The sequence below is a fragment of the Stenella coeruleoalba genome, assembly GCF_951394435.1.
Source record: "Stenella coeruleoalba genome assembly, chromosome: 16".
Lineage (NCBI taxonomy): Eukaryota > Metazoa > Chordata > Mammalia > Artiodactyla > Delphinidae > Stenella > Stenella coeruleoalba.
Window position 1 is genome coordinate 76215088 of NC_137162.1, and position 25813 is coordinate 76240900.

The 25813-nt window shown below is 43.5% G+C and overlaps 1 protein-coding gene across 13 annotated transcripts in view; it reads left to right on the forward strand.

Annotated features, from left to right (window-relative positions):
- Nucleotides 1-25813, forward strand: part of ZP4 (zona pellucida glycoprotein 4) — a 702723-nt gene that overhangs the window by 667278 nt on the left and 9632 nt on the right. For 11 of the 13 annotated variants that reach the window (XM_079900738.1, XM_079900732.1, XM_079900739.1 and 8 more), the window contains 11 exons: nucleotides 1043-1164; nucleotides 1244-1346; nucleotides 2918-3070; nucleotides 3836-4023; nucleotides 4564-4661; nucleotides 5944-6074; nucleotides 6256-6445; nucleotides 6522-6669; nucleotides 6968-7043; nucleotides 8049-8165; nucleotides 8381-8555. In XM_079900738.1, the coding sequence (XP_079756864.1) occupies nucleotides 1043-1164; nucleotides 1244-1346; nucleotides 2918-3070; nucleotides 3836-4023; nucleotides 4564-4661; nucleotides 5944-6074; nucleotides 6256-6445; nucleotides 6522-6669; nucleotides 6968-7043; nucleotides 8049-8165; nucleotides 8381-8484 (1430 nt within the window). In that variant the 3' untranslated portion in view covers nucleotides 8485-8555. Of the gene's footprint in view, nucleotides 1-1042; nucleotides 1165-1243; nucleotides 1347-2917; nucleotides 3071-3835; nucleotides 4024-4563; nucleotides 4662-5943; nucleotides 6075-6255; nucleotides 6446-6521; nucleotides 6670-6967; nucleotides 7085-8048; nucleotides 8167-8380; nucleotides 8556-25813 lie in introns of those variants that run through there. The other 2 variants (XM_079900744.1, XM_079900736.1) reach the window with 2 other exon arrangements.

The window sequence follows — 25813 nt, forward strand, 5'->3', positions numbered from 1 at the left end:
TTATTCGCTTTTATTAGTTGAAGAGAATTATAGATACCTGGTTACACGTTCTCAGTGCTCTGACAAAGATTCTTAGTCAACTTGGGAAAATTGTTCCTATCATAAATATTAGGCTAAATACAATCAAAAGAACACAGCTGCCGGGAGATATTCCCAGTTTACAGATGAGAATACTGAGATTCTGAGAGGTAGTAACTTACCCAGTTCATACAGCTCATAAGTGGCAGAGCTAGGATTTACACCCAAATATGCAAGCTTCTAAAGGAAGGTCAATAAGCTAGTAAATTAAGTGCTACACTGAGCAACCGGGAGAAAGCCTCTCTCAGCTAAAAGGCACCACATTGTTCCTGGGCTCTGAAGACCACCTGATTTCGATGTTTAAAGCACTGCAGCTGCAGACTGTGGCCTAAAGTGAATGAAGCTGGAGGAATCACCCTTTCCAAAGGAGTCCCACCTGCATGCTACATAGATGTGCACCTGAAACGAGCTTTCCCTCTGTATATAAAGGGCATGGGGAGCGTGGGCTCCTGGGAGAGGAAGTGCAGGACAGGAAGCGTGGTCAGTCGGGCTCCCGGTGACGCTGCTATGTGGCTGCTGCAATCCCTCTGGCTCTGGTTTCCGCTGTCTGTTGCTCTGAGTGGCCAGCATGAGCCCAAGGCACCAGGTTATCCCGGTGGGCTCCGCTGTGGGCTAAGGAGCTTTCAGTTCACCATAAACCTCAGCCAGGAGACAGCAACCCCTCCTGCACTAATAGCTTGGGGTAGGTTTGAAGGCTGAGCCAGGCAATGGCGTGTCTCCTCTACTGCCTAGAACTGCCCTCTGCTTCCTGTCCTAATGCTTCCCCCCTTTGCTAAAACTCTGCCGCTTCTCTCTATAGAACGAATCTTTTAAAATGTAGCTTTGCTTCTGAATCCGATTCCCCTTTTGTTCCTCTTTTCTTGGCAGCTATCCCTGGGGTCTAAGGCAAAGCTGGCAGTCCTTTCCCAGCACTGGTGACAGTGGTGACCAACCATCTGTGCTTTCCCCCCTTCCCCGCCCCCAGATAATCGCGGTCTGCCGCACAGGCTGCAGAATGACTCTGAGTGTGGCACCCGGGTCAGCGAGGGCCCTGGCAGCTCCCTGGTGGTGGACGTGTCCTACAGCGGCTGCTATGTCACTGAGTGGGTGAGTACGACCCGGCCCTCAGGAACGCTGAGACACCTGTGCCAGCATCCAGGCTGACTCCCGGGGCCTGTCTCTCCAGGACTCCCACTACATCATGCCCATTGGAGTTGAAGGAGCAGATGCGGGTGGACGCAGGACGGTTACAGAGACAAAGCTGTTCAGGTGTCCTGTGGATCTCCCAGGTAAGGGCTGGAAACTTCCAGGTTCTGGGTGGTATGGAGCTGCCTGGAAGATGCCCTCAGGCATCTTCTACCTGCTGTGTGCAGTGCCCCCAGGCACCCGTGGAGGACTGTCTTCTAACTCTCCTCTCCACAGGAGACCTTAGGCTAACCACCACCTGAGCGATGACTTGGGGCCCAGGCACTGTGGGTGGTGCTGCACGTGTCACCTATAATCCCAGCCCAGTGCTGTGAGCCCTACTGATGGCCCCCAGCAGGGAGCTTACCAAGTGCCCGTCACTGGTAGGTGGCAGAGCTGGGATTCAACCAAGAGTTATCCCAGGACCAGAGCTCCCCGCGCCTTGAAGGGTAGGGAAGGAAGCTGAAGTTATCAAGGAGACTCGGCAAATGCCTTCTAGAAGCAGACTGTGCTGAGAATAGGGCTCAGCGTCTTCAGCTAGGGGCGCTGCTCGATTACTTAACTGGGTAATTAATAGGGAGTATGACACCAACTCAACTCCAGCAAATCTTGCCTTGCCGCCTGAGAGCCCTACCTCAGTCATAAGAGCCGAACTTGTAATTCTTCACACCTGCCTTGTTAGGCGGTAGCCACTGGGGTAATACTGATAAAATACAGGATTATAGGCCCCACTCCCTACCTACTAAATCAGAACTGCATTTCAAAATGATGGTAATTTAAAGTACACTGAGATTGAGAAGTGCCTTTTAAAGAACAGAATTAAGGGGCTCCCCTGGTGGCGCAGAGGTTGAGAGTCCGCCTGCCGATGCAGGGGACATGGGTTCGTGACCCGGTCCGGGAGGATCCCACGTGCCGCGGAGCGGCTGGGCCTATGAGCCATGGCCGCTGAGCCTGCGCATCCGGAGCCTGTGCTCCGCAATGGGAGAGGCCACAACAGTGAGAGGCCCGCGTACCGCAAAAAAAAAAAACAAAAAAAACCAGAATTAAGAATTCTTTATTTTTAACATCTTTATTGGAATATAATTGCTTTACAATGGTGTGTTAGTTTCTGCTTTATAACAAAGTGAATCAGCTATACATATCCCCATATCTCATCCCTCTTGCATCTCCCTCCCACCTTCCCTACCCCACCCCTCTAGGTGGTCACAAAGCACGGAGCTGATCTCCCTGTGTGATGCGGCTGCTTCCCACTAGCTGTCTGTTTTACATTTGGTAGTGTGTATATGTCAGTGTTACTCTCTCACTTCATCCCAGCTTACCCTTCCCCCTCGCCGTGTCCTCATAGTCCATTCCCTACATCTGCATCTTTATTCCTGTCCTGCCCCTAGGTTCATCAGAGCCATAAGAATTCTTTACTTGAATAAAAAAGTTGAGTCTCACTGCTTCTTCCAATCTTATTGGTATTTCTTCTTCCAAAGAGGACTCCTTTTAGGGGACTCCTATAAGGTGATCTAATAGTTAATTTTCTAACTCAAATATAATCTCTGTTATGTACATATCTCTTTCAATCACGTAGATGTCTATGGGAATTGAAAGTTAATGCTTTGTAATGAAATGGCCTCTTCTTAAAGACCAAACTTTGTTACTTAGCGTTGCTCTTCTCTGCAAAATCTAGCCCTAGACATCCCAAATGCTGGCCTTTGCGACTCTGTCCCAGTGTGGGACAGACTGCCATGTGCTCCTTCACCCATCACTCAAGGAGACTGCAAGCAGCTAGGCTGCTGCTACGATTCTGAAGAGACCAATTCCTGTTACTACGGAAACACAGGTGAGTCACTATATCTTTGAAATCAGCTGAAGAAAAGTGCCTGCAATTACCACTAACTAAACCCAGAGGAGGGTTCTCTCCCCCACCCCCATCCAGAAGGCAAATACTAAAGATGACCAGAGGTTGATGTATAAGCAACACCTCCTAGAACACTTGACTGTAAGTGACAGAGCTTTCTACAGCCTTCCATCGTCTGTTCTCCTAGAATCCAATGTAAAGCAAGTAACTCTCAATGAACTCAAGAAGCTAAGTCTGTGCAAGACGCTAATTGACAGAAACCTAACCAATTCCCAAGAAATAGCCACTGGTGGCTGATTGTCTAGAGAGCTTTATTTCAAAAGATGATTATTTGTCCCAAACCATGCTCCAAGTTTTTCCCATTAAAACAAAAGAGACTCTCATTAAACACCTAGATGCCACACTCAATTCTATGCTCTGAATTCTAGCTGATCAGTAAAACAAAGCAGGTACGGCTCTCCCCATTCTACAGATAAAGCTGATGCAAGGAGGTTAAATGCTCTGCTTGAGGCCACACAGTAAGTGGTGGAGGCAAGATTCAAACCCAAGTGGCCATGCAGAGCCTTGATGAAGCTCTGGATGGCTGAACCTGCATCAAGGTCACTAGCTGGGAATGCAGCTTTTCTAGGAGGCGGGGGAGAGGAGGGCGGGGAATTGAAAAGAACTAAACTAAATTAGACTCTTGTCTGGCTGGCTCAGTAACAAGCGAGATGACCTGCCTTCAGCACAGTTGCTCTGGTGTTTCAGTGACCGCACGCTGTACCCAGGACGGCCACTTCTCCATCGCTGTGTCTCGGAATGTGACCTCACCCCCACTGCTGCTGAATTCTGTGCACTTGGCCTTCAGGAATGACAGTGAATGTAAACCTGTGATGGCAACACACACCTTTGTCCTGTTCCAGTTTCCGTTTACTGCCTGTGGTACTACAAAATGGGTGAGAAGAGCTGACCTTGGGCTCTGTTCCTGACTTCAAGTTGGGTAGGAATGCCCTAGTGATGGGGGGAGAACTGGAATAGCTTAGCCGTGACCACTGCTTGGTGTATAGGATGGTCTCTAGGACACAGAGGGCTTCATCACAGAGAAAGCTGAAACCTCCCCAGGGCACTCGGCTAAGTCATCCCACCTGCACTCCAACGAGGGGCTAGTACCCCTTACCACACTGTAGAAGAACCAATAACAGGTTCTTCCCACTGCACTGCCCTGGGAAACGAGCAGGGAGGTCAGCTGAGATAGGTAGTATTTCTGGCTGCCTCATCTGAGTACTCATAAGCCTCTTCCTGTCCCTTTGTCCTGAAAGTAAGGTGAAATGATAAGTTGCCAGTTAGTCAATGCCACCTGCTCTTGCCTCCACTCATGTTGTGAAAAATGCAACCTATGATGGGGCAGCCTTGCTGAGCACTGAACCAAAGCAAGTTATGAGTGAAGCAGCATCTGGCTTGCAGGAGTGACAAGACTTCTTTACCTGCCCTTGTAGATCACTGGAACCCAGGCAGTATATGAAAACGAGCTGGTTGCAACTCGGGATGTGAGAACTTGGAGCCATGGTTCTATCACCCGAGACAGTATCTTCAGGTAAGGGTCTTAGTTAACCTGACCTTGCTTGACCAGAATGCCTGACTTCCCTTCTCGCATAAAGCAGGAGTTCTAGAGTAAACATGAATCCAGAAATGACCATCTCCTCATGACAGGCGAATCTCAGCTGCCTTGCTTGTCCAATCTCACTGACCGTTATTAGATCCAGTAGCCCTGCATTACTGCCACCAACTTGATCTAAGCCTCAAACTTACCTGACTTCTAATTCATTTCACCGGGTCTTTTGTTTCTCACTCTGGTCTCTTCCTTCTACCCCCCCACTGTTTAAGCTGTAGCAAAATGAATACCTTTAAAACCTTAGCATACTTAAAGCTTTCTCTTGGTCTTCCTAGAGCTGAAGCTTAACGTCATGAGCATAGCTTGCAGGGCCCTACTTCTCCAGCCTAACCTTTCTCAGTCCTTCCCTCACTATTCCCTAACCCCAGACTGTGCTTCTAGAGTATTCAGTGGCCCTCAGGCTTCTTGCCTCCATACTTTACTCTCATCTATCTCTGTTACTTTTATCAAATCCCCTGCAACATCTTCCCTGACTACCCCCTCCTCAGAAGGTACGTTTTTCTCATAGTACCATATCTATTTCTTAATTGAAGTATAGTTGATTTACAATGTTTTAATTTCTGCTGTACAGCAAAGTGATCCGGTTATATATTTTTTTCATATTTTCCATTATGGTTTGCTACAGGATATGGAATATAGTTCCCTGTGCTGTACAGTAGGACCTTATTTATCCAGTCTCTATGTAATAGTTAGCATCTGCTAATCCCAAACTCCCAATCCATCCCTCCCCCATGCCCTCTCCGCCTTGGCAACCACAAGTCTGTTCTGTCTGTGAGTCTGTCTGTGTTTCATAGATAAGTTCATTTGTGTCCTATTTTAGATTCCACATGTAAGTGATGTCATATGATATTTGTCTTTGTGTCTGATTTCACTTAGTATGACCATCTGTGGGTCCATCCATGTTGCTGCAACTGGCATCATTTCATTCTTTTTCATGGCTGAGTAGGGTTCCATTGTATCTACCACATCTTTATGCATTCATCTGTTGACCATATCTGTTTCTTGTATGGTTTTTATGTCAAACTCTCAAACACTGATCTTGTTGACATATCAGTCTCCCCAATGATAGCTCTCACAAGGCCAGAATCACACAACACGTTTATAAACTTGTTCTAACACCTATCACTTAACGGTTCCTCAAACCTTAAAGAGGTGACATGGCCCACCCACCCAAGATAGTAGCTAAAATCTTATTTTTCTGCAGGCTTCGAATCAGCTGTAGCTACTCTGTAAGCAGCAATGCTCTTCCAGTGAATGTCCAGGTGTTTACTGTCCCGCCACCCCTTCCTGAGACCCAGCCTGGACACCTCACTCTGGAACTCCAGATTGCCAAAGGTAAGACCCTCTTTCGTGGAGAATCTGGCCTCTAGTCCAAGTCTTGTCACTTCTCTGGGCATCAAGACCCTACCTTGGTAACAAGATATGTGCCAGAGGTGTTTATGTGGGTGATGGTCTATCTCAAGCCACCAGAGGTTCCAAGCTTTTTACCACTTCAATTTGGTTTGGCCTCTTGCAGACAAACACTATAGCTCCTACTACACTGCTAGTGACTACCCAGTGGTGAAGTTGCTTCGGGATCCCATCTACGTGGAAGTCTCCATCCAACACAGAACAGACCCCAGTCTAGAGCTGCGCCTACACCAGTGTTGGGCCACGCCCAGCACAAACGCCCTGCTCCAGCCCCAGTGGCCCATGCTGGTAAATGGGTAAGTGGCTTTTTCCTGCACCTGCGTTAAACACCCTCCACGGAGCCCATCTTGACTGCCAGATATCCTTGCTTAGATGCCCCTACACTGGAGACAACTATCAGACCAAACTGATCCCTGTCCAGAGAGCCTTGGACCTGCCATTTCCTTCTCACTACCAGCGCTTCAGCATTTCCACCTTCAGTTTCGTGGACCCAGTGGCAAAGCAGGCACTCAAGGGACCGGTATGATGCCACCTTCTGTGTTCTTCAGCAGGGCTGTAAACCCCCCAGCTCACTGTCTCACTCTTCAGCCGAAGTGGCCCTTAAACATTGGTTTTTGGTACTGCTTTGGAGCAGTCAAGGGATGCCAATGGCATGTGTGACATGTCAACTAGAATCGAATATTTTAGTGATTCTGTGATGTCAGCTTGGTTTTTCAGGATTTTCTGAAACTTCTTGATTTCTTCCTGGGGGAGACAAAGCAGGTTTGAAGACTTATCATGATGTGTTATACCACGATCCCAATTCTTTTGGCTCCCAGGTGTATCTGCACTGCAGTGCATCGGTCTGCCAGCCTGCTGGGACACCATCCTGTGTGACAACCTGTCCTGCCAGACGTAAGTTTCCAAGCTGTCTACACCAGAGGACAGATTTCAGTGTATGTGTATTTCATTTGTATTTCAGATCAAACCTTCTTTAGCCTGTGGCAAATGAGTCAAACCAAAGATTCATCTTATTAACGAAGCTTCCTTAAGTACTTGCACGATGCAGTAGAACAGAAATACAGCTAGTTTCCTAGAGTTCCAGGCCTTCTAAATATAAGCTATAAATCCTGAAAACTCTCAGCTTCAGCTTTTCTCCATATAAATCTTGACTTAGCCAGGAGTCAAATGGGTTCACAGCCTATAATCTAATAAAACATTTCTGGTCTGTCCAGATATAAATGTAGACCTCTATACTTGCTTGAAGGCAGGTCTGGCAACAAGGCCTGAAGCCTTACAGGTGGAATAGGATTGCAGACTTAGAGTTATGTGCTCTAATGATCAGGCCCAATGCTCATACAGTTGTATACTCCACCCGATCCCACAAATCTTACCTGGCTCCTGAATCAACTGGGATTCATGACCCCTGAAGCTTTAAGTCCCTTATGGCAAAAAAAAAAAAAAACACCTCATAGTATTTTTCATAACTATCATCTAATAGATGAAATATTCAACATCCAACTGCAATGATACATACACTTGTATACATATATGTCTATAAAAACTAAAACTTTGAAAGTTCAAAGATCTACCACTGGCAGTAGAAATAGGATTCAAACAGAGCTCTGCTATTAGTGTCTTACCAGGTACCTTTATATCATAGGGTCTCAGTACTAAGGTACAACTGTTTAAGCATCTCTACGTAAGAAGAATGACAGTTTGGGGATAGTCCAAAGTCATCATTTGTCTGGAAGTGTTAATACAAATGAGCAAGTCTGAGACTTTGTATTGAACACATTGAGGTTTTTCTTGAGGCCCACGGAGCAGAGCTATCCATACCAAGCGACCTGGCACTATTTTACACTCCTTAACCACTCACACCACATGTACTAACAAATCCCTAACTCATCTCTCCAACAGGAAGAAGAAGCTCTGACGTGCATTTTCAGAACAGCACTGCTAGCATTTCTAGCCAGGGTCCCATGATTTTACTCCAAGCCACTCAGGACTCTTCAGAAAAGCTCCGCAAATACTCAAGTGAGTGGAAGGAGACCCCCAGGAGGTCCCGTATCTGAACCATTGGTCAGACCAAAGCTACTTGCTCACCCCTGCTTCCCTTACTGATTTGGTCAATGTGAACCTCAGAGGGAATTGTCTAGCTTTTTTTCCTGTAGCTCAAGACTGGCAGTCTTTACTGGGATGTAGAATCACTTGATTTTCCTCATGCATTAATCTACCTTTCCATCCTCCAGGGTCTCCTGTAGACTCCCAAGCTCTGTGGGTGGCTGGCCTTTCTGGAACCTTAATCATTGGAGCCTTGTTAGTGTCCTACCTGGCCATCAGGAAACGGAGATGAGCTACTCAGACCAAATGTGTTAATAAAACCAGATTGCACCGCTAGCCCGTGCGCAGCTTCTCATTTGAAAGGTAAAAAGTGATTTCTTTACACTAGCTCATCTACTGTTAGCATCACCTCTTTCCAGCTTGGGGTAATTTTTTCTTCTGCAGCCCTCCTATCTTCTGAAGAGAACATTTCAGTAGAATTTCATAGTTGGTTGACAACTCAAGCAGAATCTACAAGAACTTAGTATCTCAGGCTTAGCAGATCTTGTACAGGTTTATGAGGGTGTGGAACAAAACTCTTCCACAAAGTTGATCAAACTTAGGTAGAACTAGTCTAGAGCTAGTCAAGAATCTTCTAGCTCAGGGGCCCCCAACCCCTGGGCCATGGACCCATACCAGTCCTCGGCCTGTTAGGAACTGGGCCTCACAGCAGGAGCTGAGCAGTGGGCAAGCGAGTGAAGCTTCATCTGCTGCTCCCCCATCGCTCCCCACTGCTGGCGTTACCATCTGAACCACCCCTCCACCACCCCCATCTGTGGAAAAATTGTCTTCCATGAAACCGGTCCCTGGTGCCAAAAACGGTTGGGGACCGCTGTTCTAGACCATTGGTTCTCCAACTTTGGTGTGCATCAGGATCAAAGGAGGGCTGATGGAAACAGTTGCTGCCCCCACCCCCAGACTTCCATTCAGTAGGTCTGAGCTGAGGCTTATGAACTTGTAATTATCACCATTCCTCAGGTGATCCTGATCTTTCTATTCCAAGCATTACACTTGGAAAATGAATGCCTACAAAAGTATCTGATCATGAATTGATCAACTGGGAGTAGCTTGATCAGAAGAGGCGTTGTTTTGCCCCAGAACCAGCAAGTAATTTCACAGTTTAGTAGCTCTTAAGATTAGTAGAAAAAACAGGAGAAGAATGAATTATCCTGACTTCTCAAGGTGAATGTCCTACTCAAAGAACTCTGGTAACTAACACTGTTAGCCAACCTCTGTGGATGTCGTCTGTCCCCAGTGGGGGAGCTATGAAAGTATGCCTGGTTAAATAAGATTAAGACCATTCATCTTCACGGAGCAACTTCCAGGTCACTTTGAGGTGTAAAGTTGTTTCTAGCTTGGAGTGATGAGTAAAAAAGCTCCTTCCCGTATACAGCAACCTTGTGCAGTCTCCTACTTGGAGTCAAAATGGCTGTGTGACAATAGAACATGGCGAACATGCTGGTGTTACTGGCAGTAGGTTATAAGAGACAGCACGGCTTCTGCCTTGGATCATTGGCAATGAGGATGCTGAAGCAGCCCTGTGGAGAAGGACTGAGGCCCCCCAGCCAAGAGCTGTGTGAATGCGCCTCCTTGGAAGCTGATCCTCTAGCCCTAGTCCACATCTAACCAAAACCTCCTGAAAGGCTGCACCAGAGCCACCCAGCTGAGCCACTTGCAAATACCTGCTCCACCACAGCTCTGAGAAATGATGAATAGAAGCTACCACAGTTTGGGGTGACTATTTTTTTTTAAGGCACAATAGATAACTAAGCCAAACAGTCCTTAAACTTCTTTGTGAAGATGGCTTATCTTGGATATCAAGGAGTAGAACTGCACAAAGTGTATGGTTTGGCCGTTGCTTACGAAGTTAAAACATTTTCCAAAGTATTTCTAACAACACTCATACTAGCTTTGTAAAGAGTTTAAGTTGCTCTAAATCCCGTAAGGATAGGCGTCTGTTTTGGGGAGGTAAACAGTCGATAGTTTGTGTTATAGTCTAGTGTTGGCTCCTCCTCCTTAGCTTATGCCTAGTCCAGCCTATGGGGGCCCACAGCTGTCTCCTGTCCCCTCTGTCATCACTCTTTTTTATATAATTTTTATTGGTGTAGTTGATTTACAGTGTTGTATGGTACAGCAAAATGAATCTGTTATACATGTATCCACTTTTTTAGATTCTTTTCCCATATAAGCCGTTAGAGTATTGAGTAGAGTTCCCTGTGCTATACAGTAGGCCCTTATTAGGTACCTAGTTTATATATAGTAGTGTATATGTGTGTCAATCCTGATCTTCCAATTTATCTCTCTCCCACTGTTAACCACCCCATAATCATAAGTTCCCTTTTTGTTTAAGATTTTTTTGATGGACCATTTTTAAAGTCTTTATTGAATTTGTTACAGTATTGCTTCTGTTTCATATTTTGGTGTTTTGGCCGCGAGGCATGTGGGATCTTAGCTCCCCAACCAGGGATTGAACCCGCAACCCCTATATTGAAGGTGAAGTCCTAATAACCACTGGACTGCCAGGGAAGTCCCTTATTTTCTATATCTGTAAGTCTACTTCTATTTTGTAGATAAGTTCATTTGTAGCCTTTTGTAGATTCCCCATAAGTGATATCATATATTTGTCTTTGTCTGACTTCATTTAGTATGATAATCTTTAGTTTCATCTGTGTTGCTGCAAATGGCATTATTTTGTCCTTTTTCGTGGCTGAGTAATGTTCCCTTGTATATATGTAGCACATCTTTATCCATTCATCTGTTGATGGACATTTAGGTTGCTTCCAGGTCCTGGCTATTGTAAATAGTGCTACAATGAACATTGGGGTGCATGTATCTTTTAGATTTATAGTTTTCTCCAGATGTATGCCCAGGAGTGGAATTGCAGGATTATGTGGTAGCTATATTTTTAGTTTTTTAAGGAACCTCTATGCTGTTCTCCATAGTGGCTCTACCAGTTTACATTCCCACCATCAGCGTAGCAGGGTTCCCTTTTCTCCACACTCTCTCCAGCATTTATTGTTTGTAGATTTTTTGATGAGGGCCATTCTGACCAGTGTGAGGTGATACCTCATTGTAGTTTTGATTTGCATTTCTCTAATAATTAGTGATGTTGAGCATCCTTTCATGTGCTTTGTAACCATCTGTATCATTGCTCTAGTTTCTGACACTGCAAGTTCGTAACTGCAAATTTTGTTAGGACTGTTTCCTCCTCAGTGTTAGCAAGCTGGGGCGTGGTTGCTGTCTGTGTCTAATCAGCCGACAAGCAAGGGAACTTTAAGCCAATGAAATATACTAGAATTCACAAAAATTGTAAGGCTGAGACAAAATTAACATCTTCAGAGTCAATGAGAATAAAGATGTGCTGGTCACCAACCATGTAGGGACCTAAGAAGTATTAAGTTTCCTTCATTTTTCCAGGGAAACAATTTTATCTTAGGGCAAATCTAAGAAAACCCAAAGCAGCTGGGAGAAGACTGCAAACAGCATCTTGACATCAGCCCCATATATTGAAACATTATTTTATTGGATCTTCATGTTCAATGAAATAACTCTCTTTCATACTAGGGATGGACAGTAGAGGACTCTATTTCAACAACCAACAAGAAACTTAACTTTAGTGGTCTGGGAACAGGAGAAACAATAGGAAACCAGAAGTTGAACCTGATATCACAGTAGCCATTCAGGTGGAATCCTGTGATTTTTAATAGAGAATATCAACCTCCTGCTACCCAGAATATTCAGACCAGGATATGGCATGACTGTTGGCCAGACATTTAATCTCTACAGACTCAACCTTCTCACTCCTGAAGTAAGGACTAAATTATTTCTTTCTGTCTTTAAGAATAATCTAAGAACGAAAAATGTAATCTCCTTCAGTTATTTTCCATTTGTCCTGCTTCCTAGCTCTCCCTTGGAAATTGTACTTCCCTGATTCCTCGCTCAGAATTTTCATGCTGTGAGCTGGTGATGTGCTTTTGTGTCGTACACCACAGCATACTTCTGCCGTCTGAAAGCTAAAGCCTAGCTTTTATTTAATAAAAGTCTGAGCAAGCCTTACTGCAATAGCCATAGGCCAGAGGTAGCAGAAATTTAGGTAGTTCTGCCACTTACCAACTTCTCACTTCTTCCAAGAAGTATCGCTTTGATATGAGACTGAGGACATTGCCACAGAGAAATAAATCACCTTCCCAACACTCCTAAGTAGCCCAGTCAGGTGATGAGAAATGGCCAAATCAAATGAAGGTTCTCATTTCAAGCGAAGTGGCTGGGAATGGAGGGAGCAGAGAAGAAAGGGCTGACTACATGAAGATTTATGGTTGTAAAATAAAGAATAGGTTTCAGTGATATTGGATAAAATTTGTTATACCAACAGAATTTTGTCTTATCTCAATATGGGAATAAAAGGTTGGATCATAATAGCTACTTCAAGTTTACCAGGTGTTCTTATTATGTGCCTGGTCAGTTAATTGTCCCCTCATCGGCGTAGAAGCACTGCTGTCTCAAAAGGTTGAATTTGGTTTACATGTGTCAAAAATACCTATGAGGTCAGTTTTTAGATAAGGCATCTGCTTTCTTACCCCGAGAGTTAGTCTTGTTGTCCTCTGTGGGGTAAATGTTAGGGACTGGGGGCTGGGGAGCAGGTGGAGATCGGGGAGAGGGGAAAAGGGCCAGCCTCGGGAGAGAGACCCACATGTCCACCAGACAGAGTGATTCCTCACCGTGGCAGAGGCATACCAGAGAGGCAGCCCTGAGGCCGAGGAGGCGCTTGTTTGGAGGTCAGGTTCCTGTTCCCAGTGGCCTTCATGGCTGCTCGTGCTACCCAGATCTCATCGAAGTCAGACTTTCATCCTAAAAATTCCCTCGTCCTTGTCCAGGACAAAGAGCCTGGCACAGACCAGGAGCTCAGGGAACATTTGCTGAGTGAATCACACCAAACTATGACATAATTTAACCAGATTTAAAGGAGCCTAGAAAATTCCCAGAGAATGGATGGCCGGATTTTAACCAGAACACACTCGTCCCCTAGTATAGGAACTCCTGACCAGGTAGGGCTTTCAGGGCATGCAGACTGTCTGCCTCTGTCGGCAGCCCCTCGTGGTCCACAGGAATGACAAAAACTTCATGATAAATACGGACTGTCCCTTTGTGCAAACTTACATCTTTATCTTTTGACAATGAGGAAAGCCACAGATTTCAAATTTCCCATTAAAACACCTACAACTTGTTTCTCCCCTGAGGAAGAGTACTTAAGCAAGGAATAAAACTGCCACAAAGAAAAATCACAAATCCAGTAGCAACTATAGTGTGCTTTTCTCTTCAGAAGCCTAGCCTTTGGTTCTCATAGTTTAACATCCTTATTGACATTTAACTCACATTCCATACAGTTATCCATTTAATTTGTACAATTCAGCAGTGGTTTAGTATATTCAGAGGTGTGCAACCATCACTAAATTTTAGAACGTTTTCATCATCCTCAAAGAAACCCCATTAGCAGCCATTCCTGATTCCCACCACTCCCCCACCCCCGACATTCACTAATCTACTGTCTGTCTCTGTAGCTTTGTCTGATCTGGACCAGCTCACATAAATGAAATCATATAACATGTGGCCTTTTGTGACTGGCTTCTTTCATTGCATAATGTTCTCAAGGTTCATTTATGCCATATCATGTGTCTGTACTTCAGTCCTTTTTAGGACTGGATGATATTCCATTGTTACGTTTTGTGTATCCATTTATCAGTTGATGGGCATTTGGGTTGTTTCCACCTTTGGCTATTAAGAATAATGCTGCCATGAATTTGTGTACAAGTTCTTGTATGGACATATATTTTTCTCTAGGTTATATACCTAGAAATAGAATTTCTGGGTCATCTGGTAACTCCATGTTTAACGTTTTGAGAAACTTAACTGTTTTCCAAAGTGGTTCCATCATTTTACATTCCCACCAACAATGTATGAGGGTCCCAATTTCTCCACATCCTCACCAACATTTATTATCTCATACTGCAAACATTTATAAATGATTCTTTTTTTATTGGAGTATAATTGATTTACAGCGTTGTGTTAGTTTATACGTATATCCCCTCCCTCTTAAGCCTCCCTCCCTACCCCCCCACCCAGATCCCACCCCCTAGGTTACCACAGAACACTGAGCTGAGCTCTCTGTGCTCTACAGCAGCTTCCCACTAGCTAGCTATTTTACACATGGTAGTGTATATATCTCAGTGTTACTCTCTCTATGTCAATGTTATTCTCTCAGTTCCTCCCACCCGCCCCTTCCCCACCTGTGTCCACAAGTCCGTTCTCTACGTCTGCGTCTCTTCCTGCCCTGAAAATAGGTTCATCAGTACCATTTTTCTAGATTCCATATATGTGATATACAATATTTGTTTTTCTCTTTCTGACTTACTTCACCCTGTGACAGACTCTAGGTTCATCCATATCACTACAAATGACCCAATTTTGTTTCTTTTTATGGCTGAGTGATATTCCATTGTATATATGGGCCACATCTTCTTTATCCATTCATCTGTTGAGCAACCTAAATGTATATTGACAGATGAATGGATAAAGAAGATGTGATACATACGTACAATGGAATGTTACTCAGCCATAAAAAGGAATGAAATTGGGTCATTTGTAGAGATGTGGATGAACCTGTAAATGATTTTTAAACATGAAAAAGCATAAAGACAATAAGAAGACCCATATAAAGAACTACCATTCCCCACTCCCCGTCACTCTTTCTGAAAGTAACTCTCCTCAAGAGTATGTCAGGCCAGAAGCAAGCCTCACGTGTATATGGTATACCTGTTGTTTGGTATCAATTTGGCATACAGGTATATACCTGTATATGGTATCACTTATTTTTCTCTATGTGTATGTCATCTGTCTCTTGTCCAGAAGGCCAGTAGCCTCCAAAGAATAAGGATGACCAGATACCCATCAGGAGTCCTGGAGGGCACCTTTTGCCTTTGTGTCTTCCCGTGGGCTTAGCAAAGTATTCTGTATACAGGAAAAACCAGTTTTACAAGATGGCTTTTTATTTGACCGGGACAGGAAGAAGACCCTAGTGTGTGTGTTGGCTTTTTTTGCTGAGCTTCCCAAAGTAAAGCCCAGGCGGTGGGGAAGGCTGAGCCCGGGGTCAACGGCGCTTTTATGTGCCTGCATCGTACTCTGCAATCGGCCATTAGATCAAGCTCCACACTCTTGATAGTGCTCTGCATGCTGTCTTCCTTGTCTCCTTCAAAGGGATTCTACCTGCAAGCATGCTGTTTCTGGCATTTGCTGTTGCCCAGGAAGCTACAGGGACAGGTGATGGGAGAGCATTCATAAATAAGTCCATTCATAATGACGGCCGGGGAAGAAACCTTCTGTCAAAGTCACATTTAAATTCAATGAGTCAACCCTTTCTGCAGTTAGCACGCAGAAAAGCTTAATAGTCTATTGGAGTGGCCTCCGTAAGATGACACAGAAACCCTTAGACATCTCCGGGATGACTCGATGCCCTTGGTTTGGGATCAGTTAACTTAATATTCTGTATTTCCTGGGAATGAACTTTCCCTCATTTTACCCCACTGTCTACGTTATAAGATTCCTTACACAGTTATTTTAGCCTTTTTTAACTGTCTGGTATCTCAAGAACCATCTTCTTTTGGATAAAATATGGAAACTTTAACCATTGAAATAGGGCAGCACGATGAAAGTACTTCCCCAGCTGAGGTCTGATGAAAAAGTTTAGCAGCATGTATTAATGGAAAAGTATACAGAGCACAAAAGCAGTGGTATTTAAATATTAGGATTGTAATAAATATTTCATGTTAATGAGGCACTGGGTAAAATTAAAAACAAAATGAGATGCAGAATTAATCATGAGTCTACCCTGTTGAACTTATCTAAATGGTGTTGAGAGGAAAAGATTAATTTGTGCATTTTAACCTCTGAAATAGGTGTTTAGGGAGCATAAAATAATAATTACCATTTTTTAGCATATATAACATGCCAGACGCTATGTAAGCAATTTCCATGGATTATTTTACTTAATGCTCACAATGCCAAATAAGTATATGTTTAATAAATGGTGATGATTGTGGTAATAATAGTGATAATGTTAATGTTGAGAATCTCTACCATTTTTGTGTGCATTTTATGTGCACTGTGCTAAGCTCATTAAATATACCATATTTAATTCTCATAACTCTCTTCTACATATTAATGTCATTTGTGATATCACAGTTGTTAAATATATAGACACAGGGACAAAAATAGCAAAAATTACTGTTTATAGTATGCTACATTCTACAGAAGAGAAAAACTCTTATCTACCCAAAGGTCTCTTTTGAATTTATCATGGGAGGTTGACAAAGATTGTTTTGGTTTCCCATCCATCTGGTGCTTCCCTTGGCAAGAATGAGGGACACACTCACTTGTGAAACCAAAAGTAAAATTCTTTGCTCAACAATGTTTTCTTAAACACTCCTTCTATGCGGGGCACTGTGTGAGGGAGGTACTAGGATCAGAACTCAGTCTAGAGAATAAAAACTTATTAAGGTAATTGTGATACAAAGATAGAGACAAGAAAGGGTATTGTCTATGGCCACATACAGGGACCTGAGTGTGAAGTGAGGGCTTAGGAAGTTGGGGATTAGACTGATGAATGGTTGGGATGGGAACGGCAGAGAGAGTTTCAGGGCTTGGAGAGAGAGAAAGGAGAACATTCCAAGCAGAAGAAAAAGCGTGAACAAAGCCAGAGAGATGACAAACAGCCTGATGTGTCCAGCAGATGCCAAAGAATATGGTAAAGCTGTCAGTCTGTAAACACTGCAAAAATTGTCTGGAATGGATAAACACATCAACAGAACAAGGCAGAGAGTTGAAACAAAATCATTTATATCAATGAATTTAATATACAAAAAAGGCAGCATTTCTAATCATTGCAGACATGATGAGGAATTTCACTTCCCACTCTGTATACCACTGTAGGTCAGGAGTTCAGACAAGAGCATGGCAGAATGGCAGAGATGGCTTATTTCTGTTCCACAGCTGTCTGCAGTTTCCCCTGGAAGGCAGGAGGTAACGCTGTTCCGCATCTCTGTCTCTCTCTCTTTCATGGGCCATGACTACTCCTCATGGCTATGCTCTTCTGAGCCTGTCTGACCCATTTTCCCGTCTTTCCCACAGCCTGCTTTCCTTGCTAACCCACACCAGGATTCCAGTTTCCTCATGGCTTATAATGGCCACCTGGACCCTGAGTCGCCTTCCCGAATTTTATGCTGTGTTCCCATAGCCCATCCCCTTTCTATATCCCAGTTCCAGACTCCGGGGAGAAAGTATAATTGAAGGAGCTCTTCTTTGAAGTCAGGCTTCACAAATCATGGGTCACTAGCAGCCTATGATTGGTTGTCCTTGGGGCACGTAACCATGCCTGGTCCAATCAGCTGTTGCATAAGTAAGGTCATGTGATACAAACCAAGGCCACTTAACTGTAGGTAGGCAGATTCCTTTAGCGTGGGTTAGCATGAGATCGTGTAAGCCCGGGCTGTTGTGTAAGCCACCAGCTACATGGAGAATTTAAATTCAAATTAATTGAAATAAAATGTAAAATCCAGTTCCTCATTTTCAATAGCCACATTTCTGATGCACAAAGCCCGCCTCCCCCCCACCATTAGGCTGGGCGTGCAGCCTAAGCTAAGAGAAATGATCTCAGTCTCCTGAACATGGATCGGTTTGGGGTCGTCATCTGACTCCATCCAGAAGGGTCATTCTTCCGTGACTGACGTAGGTACACACAGAGAAGAGATATTTTGCCTTCAGAGAGCTGAAGCACAGAGAATCTTACTAGCCTAGACCCGCTAGAGGCCATCACTACAGCCAAGTGGAGAGAACCTGACAGAGAACTGCATCAAATCCCAGGCTAGGAGAGAAAGGGGGAGAGAGGGGGAGAGAGGAAGGGCCACAGGAGGAAGGAGGCAGAAGAAGCGGGGCAGGAGAGAAGGAGGAAGTGAGAAGAGCGAAGCTTTCAAGTGACTGTTTGTACTTCTGGATTCACTTGCGCAGGGAGTGCCAGCCTTGGAAACAGTGAATAAACTTCCGTTTGCTGGAAGGAGTCTAAGTTAGGTTAGTTCACTTGCAGCCAAAAGAATCTTCATTTTCTCCACATCCTGAAGCCAAACACTGTAAGGACAGGGAAGAAAATCAGCTGATAATGTAATTTATCCTAAATTGTAAGTTACTCATGGCTCAGTGTTTCACCTACTCACTAAAAAGGTCAATTTGAAAGGACACTGAAGAGTTGATGCCCTCTTTCCGTAGAACTCTGTATTATCTGCTTTTTTTTTCTTTTCCTCATACTCTTTTTTATTAACAGAGTTAATTTTTTAGAGCAGTTTTAGGTTTATAGAAAAATTGAGCAGCAAGTATAGAGAGTACCCTTATGCCCCCTTCCTCCCTCCCCGACTATTCCCCCGTTATTAACATCTTGCATTAGTGTGGGACATTTATTACAATTGGTGAGCTAATACTGATACATTATTATTAACCAAAGTCCATAGTTGACACTGTGGTTCACTCTTAACGTTCTGGATTTTGACAAATGCATAATGCTGTGTATACACCATTATAGTATCACACAAAATAGTTTCCTGCCCTAAAAATCCCCTGTGCTCCAATCAGTCATTCCTCTCCTCCCCCAGCCCCTAGTAACCACCGATCTTTTTACTGTCTCCATAGTTTTGCCTTTTCCAGAGTGTCATATAGTTGAAATCATGCAATATACGGAGTTTTCACATTGGCTTCTTTCACTTAGTAAGATGCCTTAAAGTTTCCCCTGTGTCTTCTCATGGCTTGACAGCTCTTTTTTAAATCACTGAATAATATTCTATTGTCTGGATGAACCACAGTTTGTCTGTTCATTCACCTACTGAAGGACATCTTAGTTGCTTCCAGTTATGAATAAAGTTGCTATAGATGATAATGACCATTTTCTGTTTTGGCTGCCTGTCCTATTTGGAAAGCTGCTTTTCATTTCAGGAGCCACTCAGATGTCACCTACCTGCTGAAGATTTCCCAACTCCCCAGGACAGTATAAATCACAGCATTCTCTCTGTCTACCACATTTCTTAAGCGCTTCTATAATACCTTCTATTATCACATTATTGAGTAGTTTCTTTGTCTCTCTGTTCCTTACCAAGTGAACTCTTTCAGGATGTCTTACTCTCTACTGAATTACTTAATCTTTCTTTACCTCAGTTTCCTTGTCTGTAAAATAAAAATTGTGAGAATTAAATACATTATATATATATAATATATATCATATATATTTTTTAGAATATATGTTTAGAATAGTACCTGGCACACAGTATACACTATATAAATTTTAGCTATTATTCTTTTTTATTATTAACACTCATAACTATATCCACAGCAATGAGCCACTTAATAAATGCCACTTAGTAAATAATTTCCTCATCCCATTGGTTGATATATGACTGAATATGGCTTATAATTTAAAATAATAATAACTGTGTCAGACTCAACATCTATTATTTGTTTTGTTTTCTTTTTCATACTATTGCCCAGCTATTTTAGTGAGACTTGAGCCTCTGTTAAGCTGGTTCTGTGATGAGGGCATGATAGGGGAGGGCCAGCTGATGAGGCCTGGAAGAGTTGAGAGAATGGGAGGCATTTGCCTCTTTCAGGTCCACAAACTTTGTAGAGCCAGAAACTTCATTTCTAGTTCTACTGACTCGATTCATCTTTCAGGAATTGACAAACTCAAACGCAACAAACTTAAAAGGCTCTGGTGAGTAAACTAGAAAGGTAACTTTCATTTTTCATGAAATCTGCAGTTGCCAATGAAAAGAGGATGGTTGGAGAACCCCAACAAGTGCATTTATTTTCTCCCTGTAGGAAAACTCGATATCATTATCATACCTTGGTCTGTGAGTTTAAAGACATTTCTCCAAATTTATATATAACCTGTGCCATTTGTATAAGGGATGTAGACAATGTCAGCATTCCCTTTATGTCCTCCTCTTTCAGCAAAGAGCAACTAAAGTTGAGCTGTAGTCAGTGTGTTCTGGGCAACCTGGGAGACCAAGTCTCAAAGTGCAACATATCTGAGTTCAAAAAATCCAACTGCCCCTCATCTTTTGTTTGTGAAATGGGGTTAAGGGTACCTACTTTTTCTTTTTAAATTTTTTAATTTTGATTTTTTAAATTGAAGTATAGTTAATTTACAATGTCATGTTAGTTTTAGGTGTTCAGCACAGTGATTCAGTTATATATATATATATATTTTCAGATTCTTTTCCCTTGTAAGTTATTATATTGAGTACAGTTCCCTATGCTATAGGTCCTTGTCAGTTATATTTTATATATAGTTGTGTGTATATGTTCATCCCAACCTCCTAGTTTATCCCTTCCCCTGCTTTTCCCTTTGGTAACTTTAAATTTGTTTTCTATGTCTGTGTGTCTATTCTGTTTTGTCAATAAGTTCATTTCTATCTTTTTTTTTAAGTCCCCATATAAGCAATATCATATTTGTTTCTCTGTCTGACTTCACTCAGTATGACAATCTCTAGATCCATCCATGTTGCTGCAGATGGCATTAGTTCATTCTTTTTTATGGCTGAGTAATATTCCGTTGTATATATGTACCATATATTCTTTATCCACTCCTCTGTCAATGAACATTTAGGTGGTTTCCATATCTTGGCTATTGTAAATAGTGCTGCTATGAACACTGGGGTGCATGTATCTTTTCGAATTAGAGTTTTCTCTGGATATATGCCCAGGAGTGGGACTGCAGGATCATATGGTAGCTCTATTTTTAGTTTTTTAAGGGATACCTACTTCTAAGGGTTGTTGTGGAGTTAAAGGAGAAGCATCGAGCAGAGAGCCCACCGCAAGTTCCCTTTATTTTTCTTGTCCACCTGATTTGCCAGGGCAGGAAGGTCCTGAGGATGCAAACACAGCTCTTGCTGCTAAGAACCCACTCCCCAGTCCAACTGTATTTCCAAGTACACCTCTGCCTCATTCACAGCAGACTTGCCTTAAGGCTTAGACATAACCAATTCTCAAAAGTTGAGTCAAAGATGAAAATTTAAAAAATTCCTTTGAGCCATAATAGCACTTGAAATTTAATTACTTTATAAATGAGCTTTGATCCCTCAGTTGTGACAGTCTCTCCACCCTCCCTCCCACCCACAGTTCCGTAGAGGATGCCTAATTATCTGATCTTGTTAAGTCATTAAATATGCATTTGCTAAAGTCATTTCCCTTCTCCCCTGACCCTCCCTAGAGATTTTATCCTAATTACTGATTTGCTTTCCTTCATTAGAGTATGATTCCTTTGCAAATCTTTTGTTTTGCTAATGTGTCTGTGTAGCTGGGGGACCCTGGGAATTCCGTGCCTGCACACTGGTTGTGTGCCTCTTCCTCTTTCCCTCCAAAGGAGAGAATTGCAAATGCCTGCCGCCTCTTCCCGGCCTTCATGGGTTGGACCCAGTGTCAACCAGTCTTATCAGAAATTTGAGGTCTGCACGATACAGTAATGTTGTCTATACCTGAAAAACCCATGAGTTCATGGGAGGTGAAGGGAAGCACCAGGGTTTGCCCATCTGTGGCTCAGAGCATGCCTGTTCCTTCTTAGGAAGCACCTGGGCGCGCTCGAGGCTTGCCCCCTCAACTACTCTCCACCGTCATGCTGGTTCTCAGGGATCAGCAGCCCCCATGAGAGTGGATGTTTGGAGAGAGCGCCCTTGAGCAAGCAAGTAGTGAGAGGGGGTGCAACTATAGTTGGTCTAAATGAGCAGTTTCTGAACTGGATAAGCAATTGGTGTCGTGGCCTGGGTTCTCCTGAAAGCAAAGACTGAGACAACATCTTCTGGGCACGTAGTTTGCTTGTTGGCAGGGCATGTAGATCAGGAAGAGGAGTAAGGGACCAAGAGTAGAGAAACAGGGAAGGAGCAAGAGGCGATGCAGGAGGCTGTTGCCATGGTAGTGACTTTTCCGACAGACAGGGGCTCCATCCCCTGGCATTTTCTGGGGAGCTTTCTGACATGTGACTCCGAGTTGTCCTCCCAGGGGGAAGTAGGGGACAGCATTTATACATTGGCTCTGATCCCCTATCAGTCAAGGGGGGGTGCCTCATAGGGCGAAACCCCTCGAGTTGCACTTTTGGGCAGCAGGTGCATGAGTGACCTCATAGGTTATGGGAAACCTGGGGCATGTCGCGCTGCAGCACCAGAGAAGCCCAGGCAGGAGGCAAGGGGTGCACAGCACTTCCGGGGGCAGCGGTCCAGAGCCAGCCGAACAGCTGTGTGGAAGGACAAGGATCAGAATAGCGCACTAGAGGTAAAATTGGTCTTCATACCATCCGTTGCTTTTAATTTTCTACTTCCAATCTCATTTCCTAAATGGCACAACCCATTCTCAAGCCTTCTATGCGATGCTGCTGATTTCCAACCGAAGGTTAGAAGGCAAATTAAAAGTGATTCCCAGCACTGTTTAATGACACTCTGGGTGCTGTCAGTTATTCCAAAGCACACTGTAAAATTCTCCAAAATAATTTGAATCTGTGTATTAAAACACCGTAGAACATATTTCAGAGGAGTACTGAGGTGGTGAGGGATGCATATCGTTAAGTCGAGCAGTGATGAGATGTCCCTGCTCATAAAGCGTTAAGAGAGCTGAAAGCACAACACCCATCTTGACACTGAACCATGGAGCTGGGTGACTTCAAGTCCTCAACAGTGGAGGCGGCAGAGGGAATAAATGCCACCTTACAGTACAGGGTGTATTTGGGGAAATAACTTCCTCCGATAATAGAGGAAACCATTGTCTGACCTGGAAGTGGCTCGAATGTGATTCAAATGGAGCATTTTTATATCTTTTCAGTGTAACAAAAGTAATTTAGAGTCTAAATTTAAATGTGCAAAGTCCTGGAGGGCAGGGAGTTGATTTACATACATATCACATTGTGACTAATTGTATATTTGAAGGGCAGGAGGCATTATGTTAAGACAGACAAGGATGTAAAGGCCAGGGGGTCTTCAGAAATCAATTACTTGACTCTGGTTCCAAATCACACCCATGGTAACTGACAGGAGGAGGTTTCTATTCAGTTCTGTACAGAAACCATGACCTTCAGCGTCTAAGTTAACGAAAGAACACTGTGCAGTGACCTGAGGAGAAACAAACACCAGTCCCCTAGCCTGTAGAAAGGTGAGCTATTTGCTGTATAAACCATAGACACATGGCTGTAGTTTTCAACTGTGATTTCTCCTTCTGAGGATGTTTTCAGGAAGAAAGCATGACATTAGGACAACATGGCAGGATATTTGCCTGAAGAGTGGGTCTAAAGCCTTAAAAAAAAAATTCAAGTGTGTTATAATTTCTGGAGAATAGACCTTGTGGTATTTGTCTATGCTATTTCTTATCCAAAACAATGGGAATTTGGGCAAAGTCGATACCCCAGATACGACTCTGGAGTATCAGTAGAGGCATGAGAAAGAAAGGCAGAAGGGGTATCACCGAGAGGATGTTCCAGTGAAGAAGGTGGTTGTAGGTTAAAGACAATGTTGGAGCCAGGACAGAAGCTAGAAAGGACCGTTTGTGAGACCAGTCATTTTTAGACTGTGTGGGAAGCAAAGGCAGAAGACAGCATATTGCGAGAGGGACAGACAAGGTCGAGGCATTAAGAAACAAAGGCAGTTTATGAAGTTGATTTTAGAGTCTGCAAGCAATATATTGAGAAGGTTATGCTAAAGGCACGTTGGTAGGAGTGAGGGATTTAACTGCAAGCTATGGGTATATTTGGCTGCAACTCAATAAAAATGATTAAGCATAAGAAAAGAAAGCCATGATTTGACTCTTCTGCTCCAATAATGTCTGAAAAGTTTAACCTTTGCAGTTCTGGAATTGAAGACACAGCAAAAGTTCAGGCTGAGCTTGACAATAACACAAAGAGATTGGGGAAAGAGAGAGGGAGAGAGAGAGAGCAATGCTTTGGAAGGCATCCACATGAAAGGAGCCTGCCAACATGTTTATAAATGTGATCAACTTCCTTCTCTAAATTCTCATCAAGGGGATTAAAATTTTTTTTCTGTACATAAAATGCTTTATAATTGACTTGGGAAAATTAGGCAGAAGGCAAATGCAAATCCGTTAAAAGACAAATTCCAGTTAAAGAACACAAGAGAGACTTTTAGAGGTGATAAGCTTCCAGTAAGCAAATAAAATGATAAATGAACAGGAAAGACCATAAACTTTCTCTTAAATGCCAAAGGAAAGTGTCATCTTGAGGCTTACCCAATTTATTACAATCCCATTGTGAAGATTGCTATAACGCAATCAGAAATCCTTGCCACAATTAAATTCTGCAGTGTTTTAACTACTGAAATAACTAAAAACCCTAAGGGGAATTCAGTGCCTTTGTTCTTCCACATCCTTGAAGCATGGGTACAGAATATTAACAAATGTGGTAAAGACTAGTATTTATCGGGCATTGTTCAGACACACGGGAATGCTGGGTGCTTTACCTCATTTAATTCTCCTGACAATGCTATGAGGTATGATACTATTATCTTCATTCTACAAAGGAAAAAACAGATTTAAAAGGGTTAGAAAATGTGCCATACTGCTTTTTTTCACCCCTGTATTCATAGTTCCTTCTAGCCTAGTGGCTGGCAAAGAAAGGCCTTTAGTAATTATCTACTGAATGAATGATGAGTAAATGAATGAAAAAATGAAGTGGTGATACCTAGACTCGCATCCTGGACTGCCTAATACCAAATCTTTAAGGGCTCTGCTCTGTCGCTTATTACTGATAGGACTGTGAAATGCAGTTTGAAATGAGAGGGTTATATTTTTGTGTTTTTTTTTTCTTTGCGGTACGCGGGCCTCTCACTGTTGTGGCCTCTCCCGTTGCGGGGCACAGGCTCTGGACGCGCAGGCTCAGCGGCCATGGCTCACGGGCCCAGCCGCTCCGCGGCATGTGGGATCTTTCCGGACCGGGGCACGAACCCGTGTCCCCTGCATCGGCAGGCAGACTCCCAACCACTGCGCCACCAGGGAAGCCCCCACAGTGTTCTTTTAAGAGCCAAGAAAGAGAGAGAGAAAGGACAGGAAGAAAGAAGGAAAGGAAGAAAGAAATCATGCTTACAGGAGACAAAAGTGGCGCCCCTTCAGAGAAGTTTCAAAATATGAACAGAGAAAGAATAAAATCAAAATTGTGCAACATAGGTGATCTGTGCCATATTCACCACAGCAAGGAGAAACCCTGTCCCACATTCGTTTATGAATCTCCTTCAATTAAGTAGTCAAGTTGTCTCAACTTGATGCAACATGGTTGTACAATAATTATATTAGGAGCAGAACACACTGTGCTGATGCAAACTAGTGGTGGCATCAAACACGCCTTGCGAGAGTGCTTTACCACTGCTCCTCCCTTATTTCCTCTGTCATAATCCCCTGGAGACCTCCAGCCCAAAGCTCGGTGCTAATATAGAAACTGCATCTTTAGCTTGGTTCAATTGCCTTTTCCTGGCTCTGATTCAGCCTTTCCTTCTCCGGTGGTGTTA